The 19,293-nt window shown below is 36.0% G+C and overlaps 1 protein-coding gene across 2 annotated transcripts in view; it reads right to left on the bottom strand.

The window, feature by feature from the left end:
- LOC142318258 (armadillo repeat-containing protein 3) overlaps window positions 1–18,399 on the bottom strand; it is a 78,352-nt gene extending 59,953 nt beyond the window's left edge. For both annotated transcript variants that reach the window (XM_075354821.1, XM_075354822.1), the window contains exons 1-3: window positions 18,143–18,399; window positions 4,508–4,720; window positions 1,079–1,279 (exon numbers count right to left, since the gene is read on the bottom strand). In XM_075354821.1, the coding sequence (XP_075210936.1) occupies window positions 1,079–1,279; window positions 4,508–4,720; window positions 18,143–18,205 (477 nt within the window). In that variant the 5' untranslated portion in view covers window positions 18,206–18,399. The remainder of the gene's footprint in view (window positions 1–1,078; window positions 1,280–4,507; window positions 4,721–18,142) is intronic.
- Between the last annotated feature and the right edge of the window lie 894 nt (window positions 18,400–19,293).

The raw sequence follows: 19,293 nt of genomic DNA, 5'->3' as shown, positions 1-19,293 counted from the left end.
CTGCAAAATCATCCGATCTGACTCCTCCAGATTACTTTCTATGGGAGGCTGCGAAACAAGCAGTATACCGCAACAGACTATGCATAATTGATGAACTAAAACCGTAATAACGGTATAAGTATGAGACATTCCAGTACATCAGCTGGTTAAAGTGTTTGAAAACAAATTAAAACTTGTGCAGTGTTGTATTGATGTTGAGATCATTTTCAACATCTTTTATACATTCCAGTTACTGTAATATCCGTTTCTACAAATAATGAAATAAAAATACAAACTAATAATTAAGAAAGTTTTGTCATTACACTTCCATAATTCCAGTGCACAACTTTCCGAATGTATAAATACTCTGTATAAAATTACTGATGTAATTAATAGTTCACGTGTTTAGTTCCATAATAAAAAAACGGTTGTTCTAGAAATGAATTTATTATAACCACAAGAAACGCATATATCATGAACAATAGAGCATGTTAAAAATTGTTATCTTTTCAATCAGATATTTATTTGCTTTAAATTTCGAAAATTGAAATAGAAAAGATTTAGATAACTATGTAAATTACTACGATCATGTAAATATAAACACTATACCCGCACACACAGATTAATGTACGCATTGTATGTATTGTGTTATGCAGTAAGAATGATACAGCAATTACTTGTGCACTGGTGAAATGCTGTCAGAGGAAAGTGAATTAATTGATGTATTAATATGTACAAAAGAATTTACTCAAAACTAATTAACTTGTTTTGTTTTACAATAAATGTAAGGAAGCTTCTCCTCATGCAAATAGGATTTCATATGTTTTCATGTATGTTATGGATTAATAATAATCATAAGCACTGTTACAGGTTGTAAACAGAGAAGCTTTATGACAACCTACCTGGAATTTGCCAATATTAATTCCAATAGCATTCTGTTGACACACAATATAAGTAAATAGTATTTATTTCAATTTGATTATTAAAAGAAGCAGAATTTGAAATCTCCAAACTAATTTAAAACTAACAAAATAAGAATAACTAAATCCTAACTAATTACGTCTTGATGTAAAATATTTATTCTATTTCTGTTACTTACCTTTCTACCTTCTTTTGTGTTTGCTAATTTTATAACTGAATTCCATGCATTTTCAAGATCTGCCACATCTGTTGTTTTGGTAATGAAAGTTATTAAACGTCGAATATCACTAGGTGTAAGACTATCAAAATCGTCATGAGTGTCTGCTAAATTACCAATTATCTGTAATACTTTGAAGTGCAAATCTTTTAAATCAAAATTCTGAAAATAAAAAAGGACCATCTTCAGCTATATATTAACAGACATGCGTGTAACTATTTAACATTGAAACTCAATTGATGGAGCAATTAATTTAAAAAAAATTCTGGTAGCTAAATTTTTTTAAATTAATATCCTACTTTTAATTTCCAGGTTTACCTTATCAAATTAACACCGCTGGTAGGAAATATAAATAATTCTGTTGAAAAATTATGTCAAACCTAAAATAATTTTCTGGAAATTGATCGAGCTAATCTGAATACATGTACAAGCATTTCAAAAAGCAAAAATCAATTTACAGACAACTGTTAAAAAAGTGAAAGAAAACTTAAAATATACCGTAGTTTTTCGAATTTAAGACGCAACCTAAATTTAGTATATAATTTCTGGAAAAAATAAAAATATCCAATAGAAATATTAAAATACTGTTTAATTTATTTATTACAAATTATGGTAAGTCGTGTCAGTATTTTGTGTATATCAGTATTTTTCATTACGTTCATCTGATTTTGAAAAATGGATATAAAAAGTTAAATAATAGTTACTTGCAACAATTTATTGAATAATCCAAATATTCAGTAGAACACCTAAATCGAAAGCACTTACTACTATTTAATACCTTAATACTATTGAGCTCACTTAATACTGTTAAGTTTGCACTTAATACTGTTAAGTTTGCACTTAATACTATTGAGTTCCTTAAATAGGCTAAAACAGCAACATCGATTTCCGGATATTTTCCGTGTTTTAGTCTCAAAAAAATTTTTTCGTTCGTTTACAAGCAAATAATTTCTGTTTCATACTGCGCCACCGACGCACATTCGCTTCGTTTATCGAGAACTGTATCCCAGCGGCACGATTTCCGATCTCTCTTTTCTGTTTAGCTTCCGTAACCGCCATAAGGTATTACTTCTGAGGATGATATGTATGGATGTAAATTAAGTGTAGTGTTGTACAGTCTCACGTCGACCATTCCTGAAATGTGTGGTTAACTGAAATCCGACCACCAAAGAAGATCGGTATTCTCGATGTAGTATTCAAATCCGTATAAAAGTAACTGCCTTTACTGGGGTTTGAACCTTAGAACTCTCGACTTGAAATCAGTTTATTTGCGATGACAAGTTCACCTCTAGACCAATCCGGTGGATTTACGATTTCCGATCTGTTCAGCGCGTAAAATAACCTTGAGTTTGAAGAAGTCTGCATCGTATGTGAAACGCTTTTCTATGATGACGAAATGTTAGAAAAACACAACAAATAGAACGGAAAAGTTATTAAAAAAAAGGACCCACTTACAACTGCAGTAGTATACCGTATGCCTGTCCAACATCGATTGGAGATTAGACAGGAAACGTAAAATAACGAACGTTTATCATTATGCATACAGCACATAAATTGTAGAACGATGACTCATCATAAAAATTATGATGTCAACGCGATAAGCTGATGAGATGTAAAGCGCTCTGAGATGAGTCATCTTTCTAGAAATTTGTGTACGTTCTGTACAAGATTATAAATGTTCTTTCACGTTTCTTGTCTGGTCTCCATTCGATGTTGAACAAGGGTACGGATACAAAATACTTCAGCTATACACATATTAAATATGTGTTTATGTCAAATGGCATTAGATCTCCAATCTAACCCTTTAATCTGCAAAAATAGGGGAGTCTTAAATTCAAAGCATTATGTAAAGACATTTGTTAATCATTGTATGATAGGCAACTGTTTTCATGCCGCTTTCTCTTTTGAATTTATTAAATAACAGCAATTTTGATAATATTAAATTAATTGAGAAAGAATAAAAGAATAACATATGACTGAAACGTAAGTGGTAGCTACTTTTTAGTTTCATAACAAGAGTTGGCTACAAACTAAATTCTTGTACATGTATTGCTTTACAGTCTTTTAATTACTTTACTATTATTGGAATAAAAATTAATGCTCAGTTATATAAAAAAATACAACAAATGTCTTTTAGTTTCTTTATTGTTTCTCTTAAAATAGAATATTTTTAATACTTTTTCTTTATCACATTATGAAACTTAACTTTTTCATTTTTTCTTGCTGTTTATTTTTATTATTGTTAATTTTTCAGTTCTACTCTTTTTTTAATCTATGTTAAAACTTTTAATCCATAACTTCTGATGATGATACTACTATCTCTTCATATTCTTTCTCATCTACCTTCGCATCTGCATCAAAGTGTAATATCTGCATAGCACATGCATCTGTAAGTTTATGGTGGTGGTTGAACAATTGACTTAATTATTCACTTCACTATTGAGAAGTTACAAATATCATCAGTTAGTTTACCTTAGTAAGTGATTAATAACTTGTGTTATCAGTCAAGGAATTTGTGAGTTTCTTTATTGCTACTGAGCAGCTTTATCTGAAATTTTTAAAATGTAAAAAGGATATCTGTCTATAAAAACACACTTATGTTGTAAACCCATCATGAGTTAGTATAAAAATATGTTGCCTTCTTGAGATAAATGAAAAAGTAATGGCCATCAGGTGCCTGGTGAGCAATTTCCTGGTTGTAACCAGGTGTTATAAAACATTATGTATAAACGGATGTCTTAACAGGACAGCTGCATAACAGGTGTCATCAACGATTGTTTTAAAGTCAGTTGATGACTAAGCATGTACTCCTGAGAAATCTTTTTTATTATACTTTCTATACATAGTAAAAATTTGGTAGTTTGTCTCTGAGGTTCTACAATGGATTTTTATTTGGATATAGGACACATGAAAGGGTTGTGAATGAAGATACATTACACCTCTAATATTAGGATTGTTCCCACAATCCTGGTGGTTTATCAAATGCAGCAGCAATTCATCAATATTTACATTACGATTTGTCAACTTGCCTTGATGGATGAAATGTTCATCCAAGTAGCAACTGATGATAAGATTTGAGTTTATCCTAACAATTAATTTTTCTGAAACAAAATACAACTTTCTCAGTAAAAATGTGCAATGTCATCATGACTCAGTAACGCCAGAAGATCAAGGATAGTGCCAAAGCATACTGAATGCTTTTGATACGAAAGTAAAAAGAATTTATTTTTAATTAACAAACAGATAGCTTTTACTTCTGGCAACAACTTGCTAAGATGTGAGAAAAAATCACACTGTGAAGATACTGAGACAGCACCACCTTGATTTTTGACAATACAACAATTATCTTGTCTGCTTAAATATAAATTATAAATATTTACAAAGAAATACCTCCAAAACTGACATGAGATTTTCCACACCACCAGATGTTTTAAATAATTCTTTTAAATTATGATTTTTACGTCTTTCGGTCATTACTAACAAAATATCACACGCAGCATTTTGAATTGCAGGATACTCGCTAGAAATTAATTGAAGTATTGGTTTAAAACTAAATTCTTGTCCTATTGTTGCTTTAGGATCTTTTAAGTACTGCACAATTATCTGAAAGAAATTAATATGGTTTTAATTTTATTGATTCTTCTTATACCCATTTAGGGTACAATGTTAGTTTAGAAGTTGTTCCTGTTATACATAAACATTTTAATTATAATTTATAATTAGCAAAAACAAAACTTCATTGGATTCCACAATTTAGCAACAAAAGTGAGCTTAGTGGATCATAACATCTAACAGATAAGTTGATAACAGATAAGTCTCTCTTAACTGAGATGACCGGCTGTCATGATCGAGTAGCGTATCGGCCTTTCATCCGGCGGTTGCGGGTTCGAATCCCGCTTAGGCATGGCATCTTTTCCTACACTACAAATCATTCATTAAATCTAAAATTAGCCTCAGACACTAAACGTCTGAAGTACAGTAAAACTAAAAAAAATTAACTGAGATGCGGTTTTACTCCATGTACGAATTTTATATACCCTATTACTGAAGATTATTCATTGTACGTTATTACTATTGCTTAGTAACTAGTATCGCGTATTTACAGCGTGTGGCAGTAAAGCAGAACAATGAATTCTCTTTAGTTTCTGCTATCTACTATAATGATCGGCCTATATTCTGAGTGTGTACCTGCTGTACTATAGTAGACTGTAGTTAAGTTGTAATGTGTTGGGCTGTTTACTTGTATGTACTGTACTATAGTTTATTATTACAATGGCTACTTGTAGCAGAGATATTACTGATACAAAATGTAAACGGGTGGTAATATCAGTGGACCAAAAATTAGAAGCAATTAAAATATTAAATGCAGGAGAATCGATTAAAAAAAACTGAAAACTGAACAAAAAAGAAATTGAAGAATACTTTTCAAAAGTGCCCGAAAAGTTTTTAAATAAGTGATCTACGCTGAAGAAGCTTGTCCAGGATGCTTTAGATGATGGCGTTTCCTTGTGGTTCAGGCAACAGAGAAACTTTGGGTACCAGTTATCTGGCCCTGTTTTGCAAGTAAAGGCTTTTCAATTTAAAATATTGAATGGTCCAGATACATTTTCTGGAATAAAGGCTGGCCAGAGAAATTTAGAAATAATCACGGCATACGACAATTTAGCCGCATCAGACGAAACTAGCGTGATCGCGCTGCTATGGACCGTTTACTCAGCTGAGACAAAAGAAGCTGGCAGACCTTAGGGTTAAAAAATCAAACTAAGTTTATGTGAGTCCATGCGAGAGTAATTAGTGACTATTGATTTTATTAAAATAAATACAGTAAAATAATAATACTGCCATAACCAGTTTTAATTCGTGGCTTTATCTGCTACCATTTCGTTATTATTAGTATGGCTTGTTGTCCAAATTCAAGAACGAAACTAAAGGTCTCTGTTAATCGCGGATTCCGTTTTCCGAGCCTGCAACACAACCGATTTCTTTGGTTAAGAAAGGCCCTATTGTACCTACCATTATGACTGTATTTTAACTATCTGCCATTTTTTTTTTAGTTTAGTTGATTGATAAATTTTAAGAGACAATTTAAGTTTTTAGAATGTAAGCACTAATTTAAGAGAGTCGAATGCACATTACATTTTTTATTATATTTTTATATTATATATATATATATATATATATATATATAGTTTAAAGGTTTATGAAGTAATATGATATAGAAAGTATAATAACAATTAATACCTAGAATAAAAAAATTATTTTAATAACTATACCCCTTTCTTTTCTTTTTCCTGTTTAGCCTCCAGTAATCACCGTTCAGATAATACTTCAGAGAATTATATGTACGAGTGTAAATGAAGTGTAATCTTGTACAGTCTCAGTTCGACCATTCCTGAGATGTGAGGGTTAATTGAAACCCAACCACCAAAGAACACCGGTATCCACGATCTAGTATTCAAATCCGTGTAAAAGTAACTTACTTTACTAGGACTTAAACGCTGGAACTCTCGACTTCAAAATCAGCTGATTTGGGAAGACGCGTTCACCACTAGACCAACCCGGTGGGTAATAACTATAACTCCGTTAAGCTACCGCCCTATTTCTTTAAAAAGCGTATTGTGTAAAGTAATGGAGAGGATGGTGAACCGCAGGCTTGCATGGTACTTGGAGAAACATGGCTTTCTTTCTTCGGAGCAGTGTGCTTTCCGACAGGGGAGGTCTTCCATTGACCATTTGGTGTCAATGGAGGCAGCCATACAAAACGCCTTCCTGAGTCGCCAACACTTCGTTGCTATCTTCTTCGATATAAAAAAGGCGTACGACACGGCCTGGCGAATTCATTCCTCACCCTTAGGAGATGGGGGATCACTGGCAATATGCTTGCTTTTATCCGGGGATTCTTGAATCACCGGACGTTTCGTGTTCGTGTAGACGATTCACTTTCAGACAGTGTCGTCTCGGAAAATGGGATACCTCAAGGTAGTGTATTAAGTGCCACGTTGTTTTCTATGGCCATAAACAGCATTACCGATTGTGTAAAGGCTCCTGTCTCTTGTTGTCTTTTCGTTGATTGATTTTGTTATTTACGTTGCGAGCCGCTCTACACCCACTGCCAAGCGACTGATACAGAACACTATATTTCAGCTTGAGGCTTGGTCAGGGACTACTGGTTTTACATTTTCACCCGACAAGACGAAATGTGTAGTCTTTTCTCGGCTACGGAACCCTTCTAATCCGCGGGTTTTTCTGAACAGACAGCTTATTGCTGTCTCTACTTACGATTTCTGGGTTTGCTTTTTGATAGCCATCTTACCTGGGTCACACATATAAGGAATTGAGGACAAAGTGTTCCAAAACTTTTGGATATGATGCGAGTCCTTAGTAACACCAACCGGGGGGCCGATCGGTCATGTATGTTGCGTTTTTACTACTCCCTTGTTCGTTCCCGTTTGGATTATGGTTGTATCGCCTATTCTTCAGCTCGTCAAACCGTACTTAAGATGCTGAACGGTGTGCATCATTCTTTTCTTCGGCTTGCCACAGGTGCGTTTAGATCGAGCCCTATCGCAAGCTTACTTGTAGACAGTGGCGAGCCATCACTTTGGGATAGACGTGACCAGCTTTTATTTTGCCCGTCTTAACGTGTCTTATTTTGCCCGTCTCAACGGACAACCGAATCACCCAGCTTTTGGCCCAGTTCATAGGGATCCTAATTTGAGAAAATATGAGGACCGTCCACGTTGTACTGCGCCTGTGGGTGTCTGTGCACGACGTTTGCTGCAGCGTATGAATGTTGGCACTCCTCCGTTGCTTCCATCATGTCCGTGCTCGAATCCGCCGTGGAGAATAAACCATGTGTATTTTAAGTTTGATCTTGCAACGTATGATAAACGATCAACGCCTCCTATTGTTTTCCAGCAGATGTTTCCGTTTCTCCTCACAAAGTCGAACCCAGACGTGTTGGTATACACTGATGGGTCGAAACACGACGGTAACGTTGGTTGTGCTTTTGTTTTCGATGAACAGACTTATATGTTTGGCCTACCCAGTGTTACGAGTGTGTTCACCGCGGAACTACTCGCTGTGGATAGGGCTCTAGGTATCGTTGGCCCTAAATATAGGAGCATTCTTATTTGCAGTGACTCGTACAGTGCTCTCCAGGCGTTGGAAAACCTTTATTCCGGACATCCTGTCGTCGTTGACATTTATGATAAAATCGCTGAGTTAGATAAACGAAACAGGGAGGTAGGTTTCTGCTGGATCCCTAGCCACGTTGGAATTCTAGGTAACGAGAGGGCAGATTCTGCTGCGAAAGAAGCGTGTAGAAGCCTCCTTTCACCACCCGAGTTACTACCTTTGATTTTATCAATCATATAAAACAATCACTGCGACCGAGTTGGCAAAGTGGCTGGACGGCTGCCGTCGATAATAAACTTCGACGGATTAAAGATTCAGTGTTGCCATGGGGCTCCTCTTGCAGGAACTCTCGTCGTGAGGAAGTAGTCCTCTGCCGGTTACGGTTAGGGCATACGAGGATCACGCATGGATATCTAATGTCAGGAGAAGACCCACCCCTGTGCACACAATGCAACTGCCGCATGACTGTGCATCACATTCTCGTGGAGTGCGTATGTTATGCGGCGTCAGTTTAATATACCCAGCAACATACGTGATATCTTGTGCAATGATAGCGGGATTTTGGAACGGATGTTTCTCTTTTTACATGGTACTGGGTTACTGCAAAGGATTTAATATACTCATATATGTTTTTCTGTAAGGAGAGTTTTTTAATAATTTTAACCTTTATTTTCGATTTGATTTTTTAGTTCTATGTGTTTAATTTTACTATCCGGGGAGGGGATTTTTGCGCAACCCATCGGAGTTGGGTAAATTTTTATACTTCTTTATTCTATTATTTTAGCTTTTATATTATATCAACTTTGTCTGTGGTATTAGTTTTGGGTTTTGTTTTGCCTTCTTGGCTTGTTTTAGTAAATTTTTATTATATGGTTAATATTACGTTTACACCCTGTGTGGTTTGTTATTTTGAAGTTATTTTACCCTTTTAATAATAACTACCGGGCGTTGATAACGCCCAGGCGTTTTTCGCCCACAAATAACAAAAAAAATAAAAATAACTATAACCCTAGAAAGATAAATGTCAAAAACTGCAATTATAAATGCTACAAAAGTTCTTAGTTATAATGCTATGATTTGATAAATAAGGGTAAATATTTAAAAAAAAAAGTTCTGTTATTGCACACATTTTTTTAAAATTTTTATGGTCGTGTTTTTAAGAAATACGATGTTTATTTATATTAACAAAATACTCAATCATCCTGGCGGGGATGTTACCACTATATTTATTTTTTTAAAATTATTTATGTCCTTTAATAGACAAAACATATGATATTAAAAAGTAAATCACTGAACTAAAATATTGCTGTTGCAAATTTTATCTTGCTAACTTGTAATTGTATTTCAAAACAATGCTAACTAATCAATTTTCCTAATAGTTCCATAGATTCTTTTGCATAAAGTTCATGAAAATTTTTTTTTTTGTGTAGTTTTACGGGCATCGACTACTAAGGTAGTAGTCCCTCTACTACTAAGGTAGTAGTAAGCCCTCGTCACATTCTTTAAAAGAAATTAGTATCACCATCAGGATCGTCATATGTAAGGGTGTAAAGGGCCCTTACATTTTATTTAAAAGCACAATCTACACAGAAACATTAATCACAACAAACAAGACAAAACAACACTTATGGGGTGTAAAGGGCCCCGTTATTAAAATTTGAGATAAGGTTCTCAAAAGACCTTGAAATTAAAATACAAGATATCAATACCATTTCTTTCTTCTAGTGTCTCGTTTATAGTTTGTTTAAGCACCCTCGGGGCGACCAGAACTGCCGTTGAGCAGTATATCAGTCGCGCCAGGGTGCTGTGGCAGTTGACTCCTTATAAATAGACTACAGGCATGCACCACGCCCACCTCATAGCCTCGCGCCCTCAGTCCACCCATGAGGGTCCGCCATGCCATCATCGGACACAACCCGACTCACTGCTCTTGAATGCAGACGAGCCAGGGTGGCCTAGGCAAGAGGGCAACCTCCCGTTACTATACGTGTCACGCTTCGAGACTCCCATATATAAATGAAACTACCTCTCAGAGACTCTTTATCACAGCTTTAAATTTCTCACTTTTACAGACTTCTAAGAAGTCCACTGGCGTGTAAATAAGCAACTATCTTTTCTTCATTTCCATTATCCAGATCAGCAGTAATGTCATTTCTTAGACGGAACCTCTTTCTGAGGTCCTTATATATTGTACACTCTTTTATTAGATGCTTAACTGTTAGTGTTTTATTACAAACACCGCACATTGGTCTCTCTTCGTCGGTTAAAATTATGAATTTGTTAATCGTGTGTGACCGATTCTAAGTCTGGTCACAACTACTTGTTCACGGCGAGTCAACTTAGCGTCGCTTTTCCATTTATATGGAAAAGTTTTCACTGAGTTTAATTTTGTATTTAAACTCCTCCAATCGTACTCCATTTGCATCTTACTATGTTAGTTAGACGGTTTTTAACATCTGCCACTCTTACAGGAAATGCATCCAAATCATCGCAGACTGTTGTTTTTCTGGCAGTTTTGTCTGCGATTTCATTACCTGTAATACCAGCATGCCCTGTAGTTCATACAAATACGCATCGCTGTCCTCGTTGATTTAGAACGTATAAAATTGACAGGATGTTTGCAATTAGGACATCCTTAGTGTTCTTGTTCCGAATTGCAACAAGTGCACTTAAAGAATCGGAACATATTAGCACTCTCTCTTCGCAATTGTGTTCTGTGTAGCGAAGAGCTTGCTGTATGGCAGTAAGTTCTGCCGTATAGACACTGGCCGTATCTGACAGTTTCCAAAAGTGGGCTTCTCCATTTACATATATGGAGCATCCAACACCATGTTCGATTTTAGAACCGTCAGTATAAATTCTAATATGTTCTTCGTAACTACTGACGGTTACCAAAAATTCCTGTTGGATGATCACTGCTGATTTCTTTTTTTATTTCTTCCTGAGAGAGATCCAACCTTATATTTACCGCTGGCAAGAGCCATGGCGATATTTCTCTACTAGAAATTGCTAATGGGTCTGGAATAGCAATTTCGTATTTCCTTCTCAATTCGTGGTACCTAATTCTGGCTGGTCTGGAATAGGTAGCACGACGTTCGTATAATGCAGCCATAGGATGGTTGTTGAAAAGTTTGTTATTTATATCGGCAGGAAAAGCCCATATATTTGCTGCATATATTAGCAAAAGGATCTCTCTTCTATAATGTAGTGGCATTATTCCGGTTTCGGACATAAGGCTAGTTGCCGGACTTGTGCGGAAAGCGCCTGTCGCATATCTTATTCCGCTATTATGAATTATGTCTAACTTTCTTAAATGCGACTTCCCAGCGGATGAATATACAATACATCCGTAGTCTAGTTTTGATTGAACCAATGCCTTATACAATCTCAATAATATCTTTATCTGAGCCCCAATTAATGTTCGATAAACATTTTATAATGTTTAGGGCTTTTTTGCATCTAACACTCAAGTCCTGTATATGTAATCCCGACGTAAGGGATTTATCCAATACTAGTCCTAGAAATCTCACTTTATACTTTATATTGTATTGGATTATCGCCAATTGTCAACGTAGGACTTTGATGAGGAATTCTCTTCCTACAGAAGTGTACACAGCACGTTTTTTAAGGTGAGAATTGGAATCCATTATTCCTTGCAACTTCATTTAGAGCGTTAATCGCTCGTTGCAATTTGTATTTCACCATCGCAGTCTTGTTGCTGGCATACACAATTGCCAAATCATCAAGAACCTTGTGGTATGCCATTTTCCAAAATTCTTTCAGATGAATATTCATTGTTGACACGTACTTGGAAGGTACGGTCATTCATAAGTTGCTGAGTAATACTGGCAGATTGCCACGAATGCCCCAATCATGTATCTGGAGCATTATACCATGTCGCCAGGTCATATCGAAAGCCTTCTGAAGATCAAAGAAGACTGCGACACAATGTTTCCTTGTAATAAAGCTGTTATATATAATGTTCTCTAAGTTGATCATTTGATCAGTGGTAGAATGGTATTGCCGAAAACCTGCCTGATATAGTGATATCAGGTTTTCTTTTTCCAAAACCCAGACGAGTCGTATATTAATCATTTTTCCCTTAGCGCACGTCAAAGAAATAGGACGATAGCTATTGGGATCTGTTAAATTTTTATTTTTCTTCGATACTGGAACAACATGTGCTTTTTTCCACTGCTGCGGGTACATTCCATCCCGCCATATTTGATGATAGAGTTCTAATAATCTGCATTTTGCAGTGGTATTCAGCTGCTTGATCATATTATAGTGGATTTCATCCAGGCCAGCAGCTGTGTTGCCTGCTTTCTCCAACGCTTTCACGAATTCTTCCATTTTAAATGGTACATTATACTCAGTTAATTAGTAATTATACTCTGTTCTGAAGTTTAGTAGTCCTTGAAGTTGTTCTTTTTTGGTCCGAAAACCTTCTTCGTAGTTGGCAGTTTTGCTGGCCTTCTCGAAGTGATTGGACAATAGCCTTGCGATTTCGTTTGGAGTGTCTTTAATTTCATCTTCATCTTGAAGGCTAGTTATGGGACCAAAATTTTTACGCCCACAAATCGCTTTCACTTTCCTCCAAACGTCTGATGCAGTAGTACTTCTGTCAATGGATGACACGTATTGCTGCCAGGATCGTTTCTTAGAACCTATCATGAGACGTTTTGCATACGCCCTGTATTTCTTAAAGGTAATGAGATTCTCTGTTGTAGGACGTTTTCTAAAGGCGTTATACGCTCTTTTCTTTCTTTTAACAGCTTCACTAATTTCATCGTTCCACCATGGAACGGGTCGCTTCGTAAGTTTCCCAGATGTTTTGGGAATATATCTCGATGCCGACTCAATTATTGCATTTTTTATGGCGTCGACATCGACTCCGATAACTCCAATTGTTTCAGGGAGTATCGTTCTAGCTGTGCAGCTCATCCAATCTGCCTTATCAAATAACCATCTTTTAGAGATGGGATATGTTTTTCTTATAACATCAGTTACAATTTGCACCGGAAAATGATCGCTTCCATGCAAATCGTCTAAAACATGGAAGCTGTATCTCGGTGCTTTCGATCCGCTTATAAGTGCAAGATCTATACAGGACGTCGATCCATCTCTGGCATTGAAAAAGGTTCCTGATCCATCGTTTAAAAGCATAAGTTCAGAATTCGTCAGGATCCTTTCCAATTCTCTTCCACGGGGATCTACTCGATCCGATCTCCAAAGAGAATTATGAGCATTAAAATTACCCACCAGTAAGACAGGTGGGGGAAGCTAAGAAATTAATCTCGCTATGTCATCCTCCTTCCAATCAAAATACGGCAGGTATATGCTGCAAACTGTGACCTGAAGCGGACGCTTCATTCTAATGGCGACCGCTTGTAGATTTGTATTTAGAACAACCACTTCGGTGGTAGCTCTAGTCGATGTTAATATGACTACTCCACCTCTAACTCTTACATTTGGCGGTTGATCTCGCCGAAATATATCGTATCCTTTTAATTTAAAATTTTCATTTAGGCTGAAATGCGTTTCTTGCAGACATATACAAATCGGGTCTACATCATGTACCAAGCGTTGGAGCTCATGGATGTTTGAAATACATCCATTGATGTTCCATTGTACTATCGACTCGCTGATTTTAAATTAAATTATTGTCTGGGTTTGCCTTTTGGCCATCCTTTTTTTTTCCATATCGCGGAGAACGTCGTCGCCCGTATAGCTTCCGGTCTCTGAATCGGAAACCATCGAAGCCGCCGACGACGACGGGCATGGATCGGCGCCGGTTTCAGGCGCCGATTGAGAGGCGGCAACCTGGCCGACCCCCGACACGAGAGCAGCACTGGTCACCGCCTGTGGAAGGGGGGACACTCGCCCCCCCTGTGTGGTTTTTAGTGGCCTTTGAGGCTTAGAGGCCACTTCAGTTGTAGGAGGCTTGGGAGCCTCCATAACGGACTGCGAAGCAGTCACTTTCTTCTGATCATCTAATATCTCACTAAGTTGAACTTGAACTTCTGGTTTAACGTCCGTTTTCTTTTGGTCAGGATCAACTTTCTCTTTCGAAGATGTATCTGCAGGTCTGAAGATGTATTTGAAGATGTTGCTCTAGGTCTGCGGGCATTTACAATCTTCTTTGCTTCGAAGTAGCTGACCTTTTGCTGGGTTTTTACTTCCTGCACAGCTACTTCGTCTTTGTACACAGGACAGTTCCTGGATCTACAGGAATGCTGTCCTTTGCAGTTAATACAAGTAGTTGGCTCCTTACATGGCTCTCCTTTATGTACTTCGTCACCGCACACGCATATCTGTGGTCTCTCACACCTAATAGCGGTGTGGCCAAAGCATTGGCACTTAAAACATCGCATTGGTTGCGGGAGAAATGCTCGCACGTCTAATCGATGTATGCCCGCTGTTATCTTCTCCCGCAAATTTGGCCGGTTAAAAGTAAGTACATGAGAGGCTGAAGGTAGGACTTCGCCATTCCTTCTCAAGTTCAACCTCCGAGACTCTAGTACTCCTTGCGGTGCTAATTCTTCCACAATTTCCTGCTCCGTGCAGTTAAGAAGATCCCGACAGACCACAACACCCCTTGAAGTGTTGACCGTGCCGTGGGGATCGACGCGTACAGCAAAATCTCCTATCTTTTGGACCCCTGGGATCTTCATGAAGTCTCCACATGAAGTCCATTAATGGTTTTTCTTATTTCTTTCACAGGGCCTCCAGCGCGTTTAGTTATCTCCCGAGCAATGAGAAAAGGACTCACTCTCGAAAAATTACCATCCTCCTTTGTAATGACCAGATACTTAGGCTTTGGAACATTAGTATTCTTAAAAAACGCTTTTTGTAAGCTTTTTCTAGCCTCACCTTCAATTTTCTTGAACTCCACACTCTTTCTCCGTTTTGCCTCAGGCGAAACGGCCGATTCTAGACGAGGGTGTTTACGTGAACCCTCTGCCACGTTTGTTTTTTGATCAGTTTGCATGATCGTTGATCCCTTCTGTAGTAAGGCTAGCCGCCGGGGTACACCTCCACTCCAGGGCTACCAACCCTGGAGGTCCGTTCCGGTACTCCGGTGGAACCGGCATATGTCTTAGCAGAGAGCGGATGCACAGTCTCTGCACTGACTCCAGACTCCTACACACCGAGGTTTTCAGAGCTCCCATGCCCCGAAAAACATGGGAACCTTAACTACATGTTTGCCATCGCGGGGGGCATGTGGACAACGAAAGGCCTCCGTTATACCTGCAAATAACTTCGACCGTGGCCGCCACATCGCCAGCTCTAATGGTGGTATCAATCCGTGTCCTTAATCGTTAATAGAGTCGTACCTGCAGGTGGCCGCGAAACCCAGTCCTTAAACTCGGCCTGTAGATGTAATTCGGCCGAAAATGAACATTACCGAGAACAATACTCGGAACCCCGTTAGCCAGCTATATGTAATGTACGTAAGTACAGCTGTTGCCGCCCTGGACGTGGAACATAGATGTTGTGTTTCGGACGTGGGGATTATCTACCTCAGGGTAAAAATGTTGTGAAATGAAAATGAAAATTGTTTATTCACTTTTTGAGTTTGTGCTAAAATTTAGAATTATATATATTTAAAAAGTGGTGTTTTAAAAATGTTGATTTATTAACATCTGTAACTTTATTTTAAATTTAAGTACGTATTAACAATGAATATTAACTTAATTATGTAATAAATGAGACTCCGAGACTGTTTATGAGATGTTTGAATGATTCCATTTTTAGATAAATTTAAGTAGAGAACAGTCATAGTAGTTATAAGTTAAAAAATATTAAACATGAATAATATCATTTTCTCAATATAAGACTACAAAATAGTTATTTGAACTAAATACTGATTTAAATGTTTTGCATTCTTTGTTCATGAAGGTACTGACTGGATAGAATAAATTCCTGTTAGATCAATAACAATATTAGGAAATGGTTGACCAGAGTAGTAAATTAAAACATTCTACTATACTAATGAATTTTAAATTCACCCTGCCATACACCAGATAATATACAATTATAGTTTTTTTAGGTAGATTTCATAAGAAAGCAACCTATTGGAATGGGTACCATGATTCGACTTCTGGAAAATTTTGACATATCTTCGCGTTTCACATCCCCCCCAAACCCCAAAACTATCATCAGTTCAGAAGTTTATATATACAATTTATAATTTCACTTTCTTGTGGACACTTTCTTGTGGATAACTGCCGTAATTTTGCGCCAATCACTTTCAATCATTTTCAAATTAATACATAAAATATAACAACCCAAATTCTCAGTAGAGTTCGTTAATGAACAAAATTGGACCATGGAGGTGGAAATGGGAGGCTTTTCAAAAAAACAAAATATGACTATAATTTTATTATTAAGTAAAATATCAAACTCGTTTAAAGTTCCTACTATTTTTTGGATAAGGGCGTAAAACTTATCTTAGTAAAATCTTTTGAATCACCCACCATTGGCCCAGGGGATGGAAAAAATGGGAATTTGAGGAGAAAAAAATTATATCTCCCTTAAAATCATTCTTTAAAAAATCATCCAATTTTTAAAAAAAATCATCCAATTTTTAAAAAAATCATACCTCCCTTATAGGCACAGCATCGAATTGGTTTAAATGGTCGTTAGTTCTCTAAACATTATCTAAAACGTTTTTCTGAAACAATTTTTTATATGACCAACCCGTACGGCAAGGGATGACCAAAATGTTACTGAAATTGTAAGAAGATGGGGCTTGTTGTATGCTAAACATGTGAAACTTTTTTTCACATGGAACCATTGTCATATTGAGTAAATTTGAAGTTTTTCTTAACTTAAAGGTGGAAATCTTTTTTATCCCCTACTTAGCCACTGGTGAAATCTACCTCCGCCTTTCGGCATGCCGAAGGGATTTTTTGATAACAGCAAGTATTGTTTACTATAAAAAAAAGAAATAATCTCATCACTTCCATGGGTTTCAGAGATCAGAACAAAACTAATCCTTTAATTACCCTAGAGCCCTGCTTACTAATCCAGTGTATGTCCTAGCACATCCAAGTACCTTTTTTCAACTCCTGGATATATAGTCCAGTTACAGTTTAAAATAAATAAAGTATAAATGAAATCAAGTAAAGAAATTAAACGAAAATTAGCAACATTATTCACTCTAGAGTTCATAAAAGAAACATCAATTAGCCATTTGATTGTTTAAATGTTTGGCTTTGAACAAAAATCTTGTAAAATACACAACCACTAATTGCTGAATGGTAAATTTCTCAATCTACCCTAGATTATGTTCTATTATACCCTATAAGCAATACTTTTTCACTTCCCACCCCTTTAATTTATGTTTTTCTTTCTGCGACTGGCTTTGTGAATATGACCCAGCTAGATCCGATCCTATATGTTGAGGCTAAGTAAATGCATTGTAGATATTATTTGGTAGAGGACTGTCTATATACTGTATTGTTCCTCTCCATTGGCTGTGTAATAAGCCTAACGGTTGAAATGCCTATTGGGTTAAGGGGGGTTCTCCTAATCACCCTTAAAAAAAATATGACTGAGTAAATATATAAAAAAATAATTTCTTACACATCTGTAGTATAACAAAAAAATGTCGAACATGTAAAAAGTAATTAAAACAATAATTGTGTAACTTGTATTGTTTTTTTATTTATAAATAAAAAAGAGGATTTCTTCACATGCACAACTGCGTGAGCAAGTATGCACAAATTTTTTTTAATTGTTGACTTTGAAAAAAAAATTTTGACCAAGTATTTTCTGAATTATGTGATTGCTTTAAAATTCATTTAGGCACAGCACACTAACCACAAAATAGCACTGACATTCATTAAATTTTTTTACTTATCTAAATATATATTATCATACCTCAAGAGTATTTTTTTGTACATCAGGATCAGCTGAAGATAGAGTTTTCATGAGCATTTCCATGGTGCAGGAGTCTACTAAATGAGCAACTACAATGGGGTCTTCACAAAGCAAACTTAAAATCTTAGAAGAATATTCTTGCAGAGTAACATCAGCAGTCTTTAAAATAAAATAACAAACATAATTATTATAAGAATATAGCTCTTACTTGCACGGATTAGTGTGTGGATTTGAGTACAAACATACATACAGGTGCATATTTTCCACTCAATAAATAAGTTACATCAGTTAAGTTGTCATGTTGTTGTTTAGTTGTTATTGATTGTACATATGTGTATTGGAGTCATCACAAAATAATGGGTTATTTTGAGAAATTGTATTTAACCCTCAATCTTGATAAATAGTTCAAGGAAGGAAAATACGTAAATTAAAAAAAAAAATCTACAAAACAAGTTAACAAACAAATTGGAGACATTCTTATGGAAATAATCTTAATAGATCCATAATCAAAATGTTCAGTTGAAAATCTAAAACTGCTCAGTTTTATTCAGAATCTAAAAACAGTTCTGTTTACTACTCATAAATAAACAAAAGAAAAATTCAAGTGCTACAAGAAATCTAATGAGTTAATAAATAGTATAGTTTATAATTTGTTACATTTTATTTACTTTGATTTTAGGCATTAATTACCACTAAAAATCAAATAAACATGATTTGTAAACATTAAAATAAATCTTTGAATAACCATGTATGAACTTAGTTTATTTAATCACTAATAATTACAGACAGACATAAATAAGTGTTCAAATTATATTTGTTAATATTCAGTTGTTGATTTGTAGCATAAGAGCATTCTGTTAACACTAAAATTATGTTTACATTTTTCACATCTGTTATGTGGTGTTGCAAACATACACACACAAATTTAGCAAACACTACATTTGATTACACGCCTCCTAAAATTTATATTTTCTTTTCTTTTTATCATTAACTTTAACATTTCTCTAAATTCTACAAACTCTGTTTTACACAATTCTACCGTGTTTTCCATTTTTCAATTTCTGATTGTTTAAATGTTTGGCTTTGAACAAAAATTTTATAAAAATACAATCACCATTCACAAACTGCATGTGGCTGCAATCCTGAGACCA

This window comes from Lycorma delicatula, chromosome 1 (assembly GCF_047948215.1).
Source record: "Lycorma delicatula isolate Av1 chromosome 1, ASM4794821v1, whole genome shotgun sequence".
Lineage (NCBI taxonomy): Eukaryota > Metazoa > Arthropoda > Insecta > Hemiptera > Fulgoridae > Lycorma > Lycorma delicatula.
This window is presented reverse-complemented; position numbering and strand designations above follow the sequence as displayed.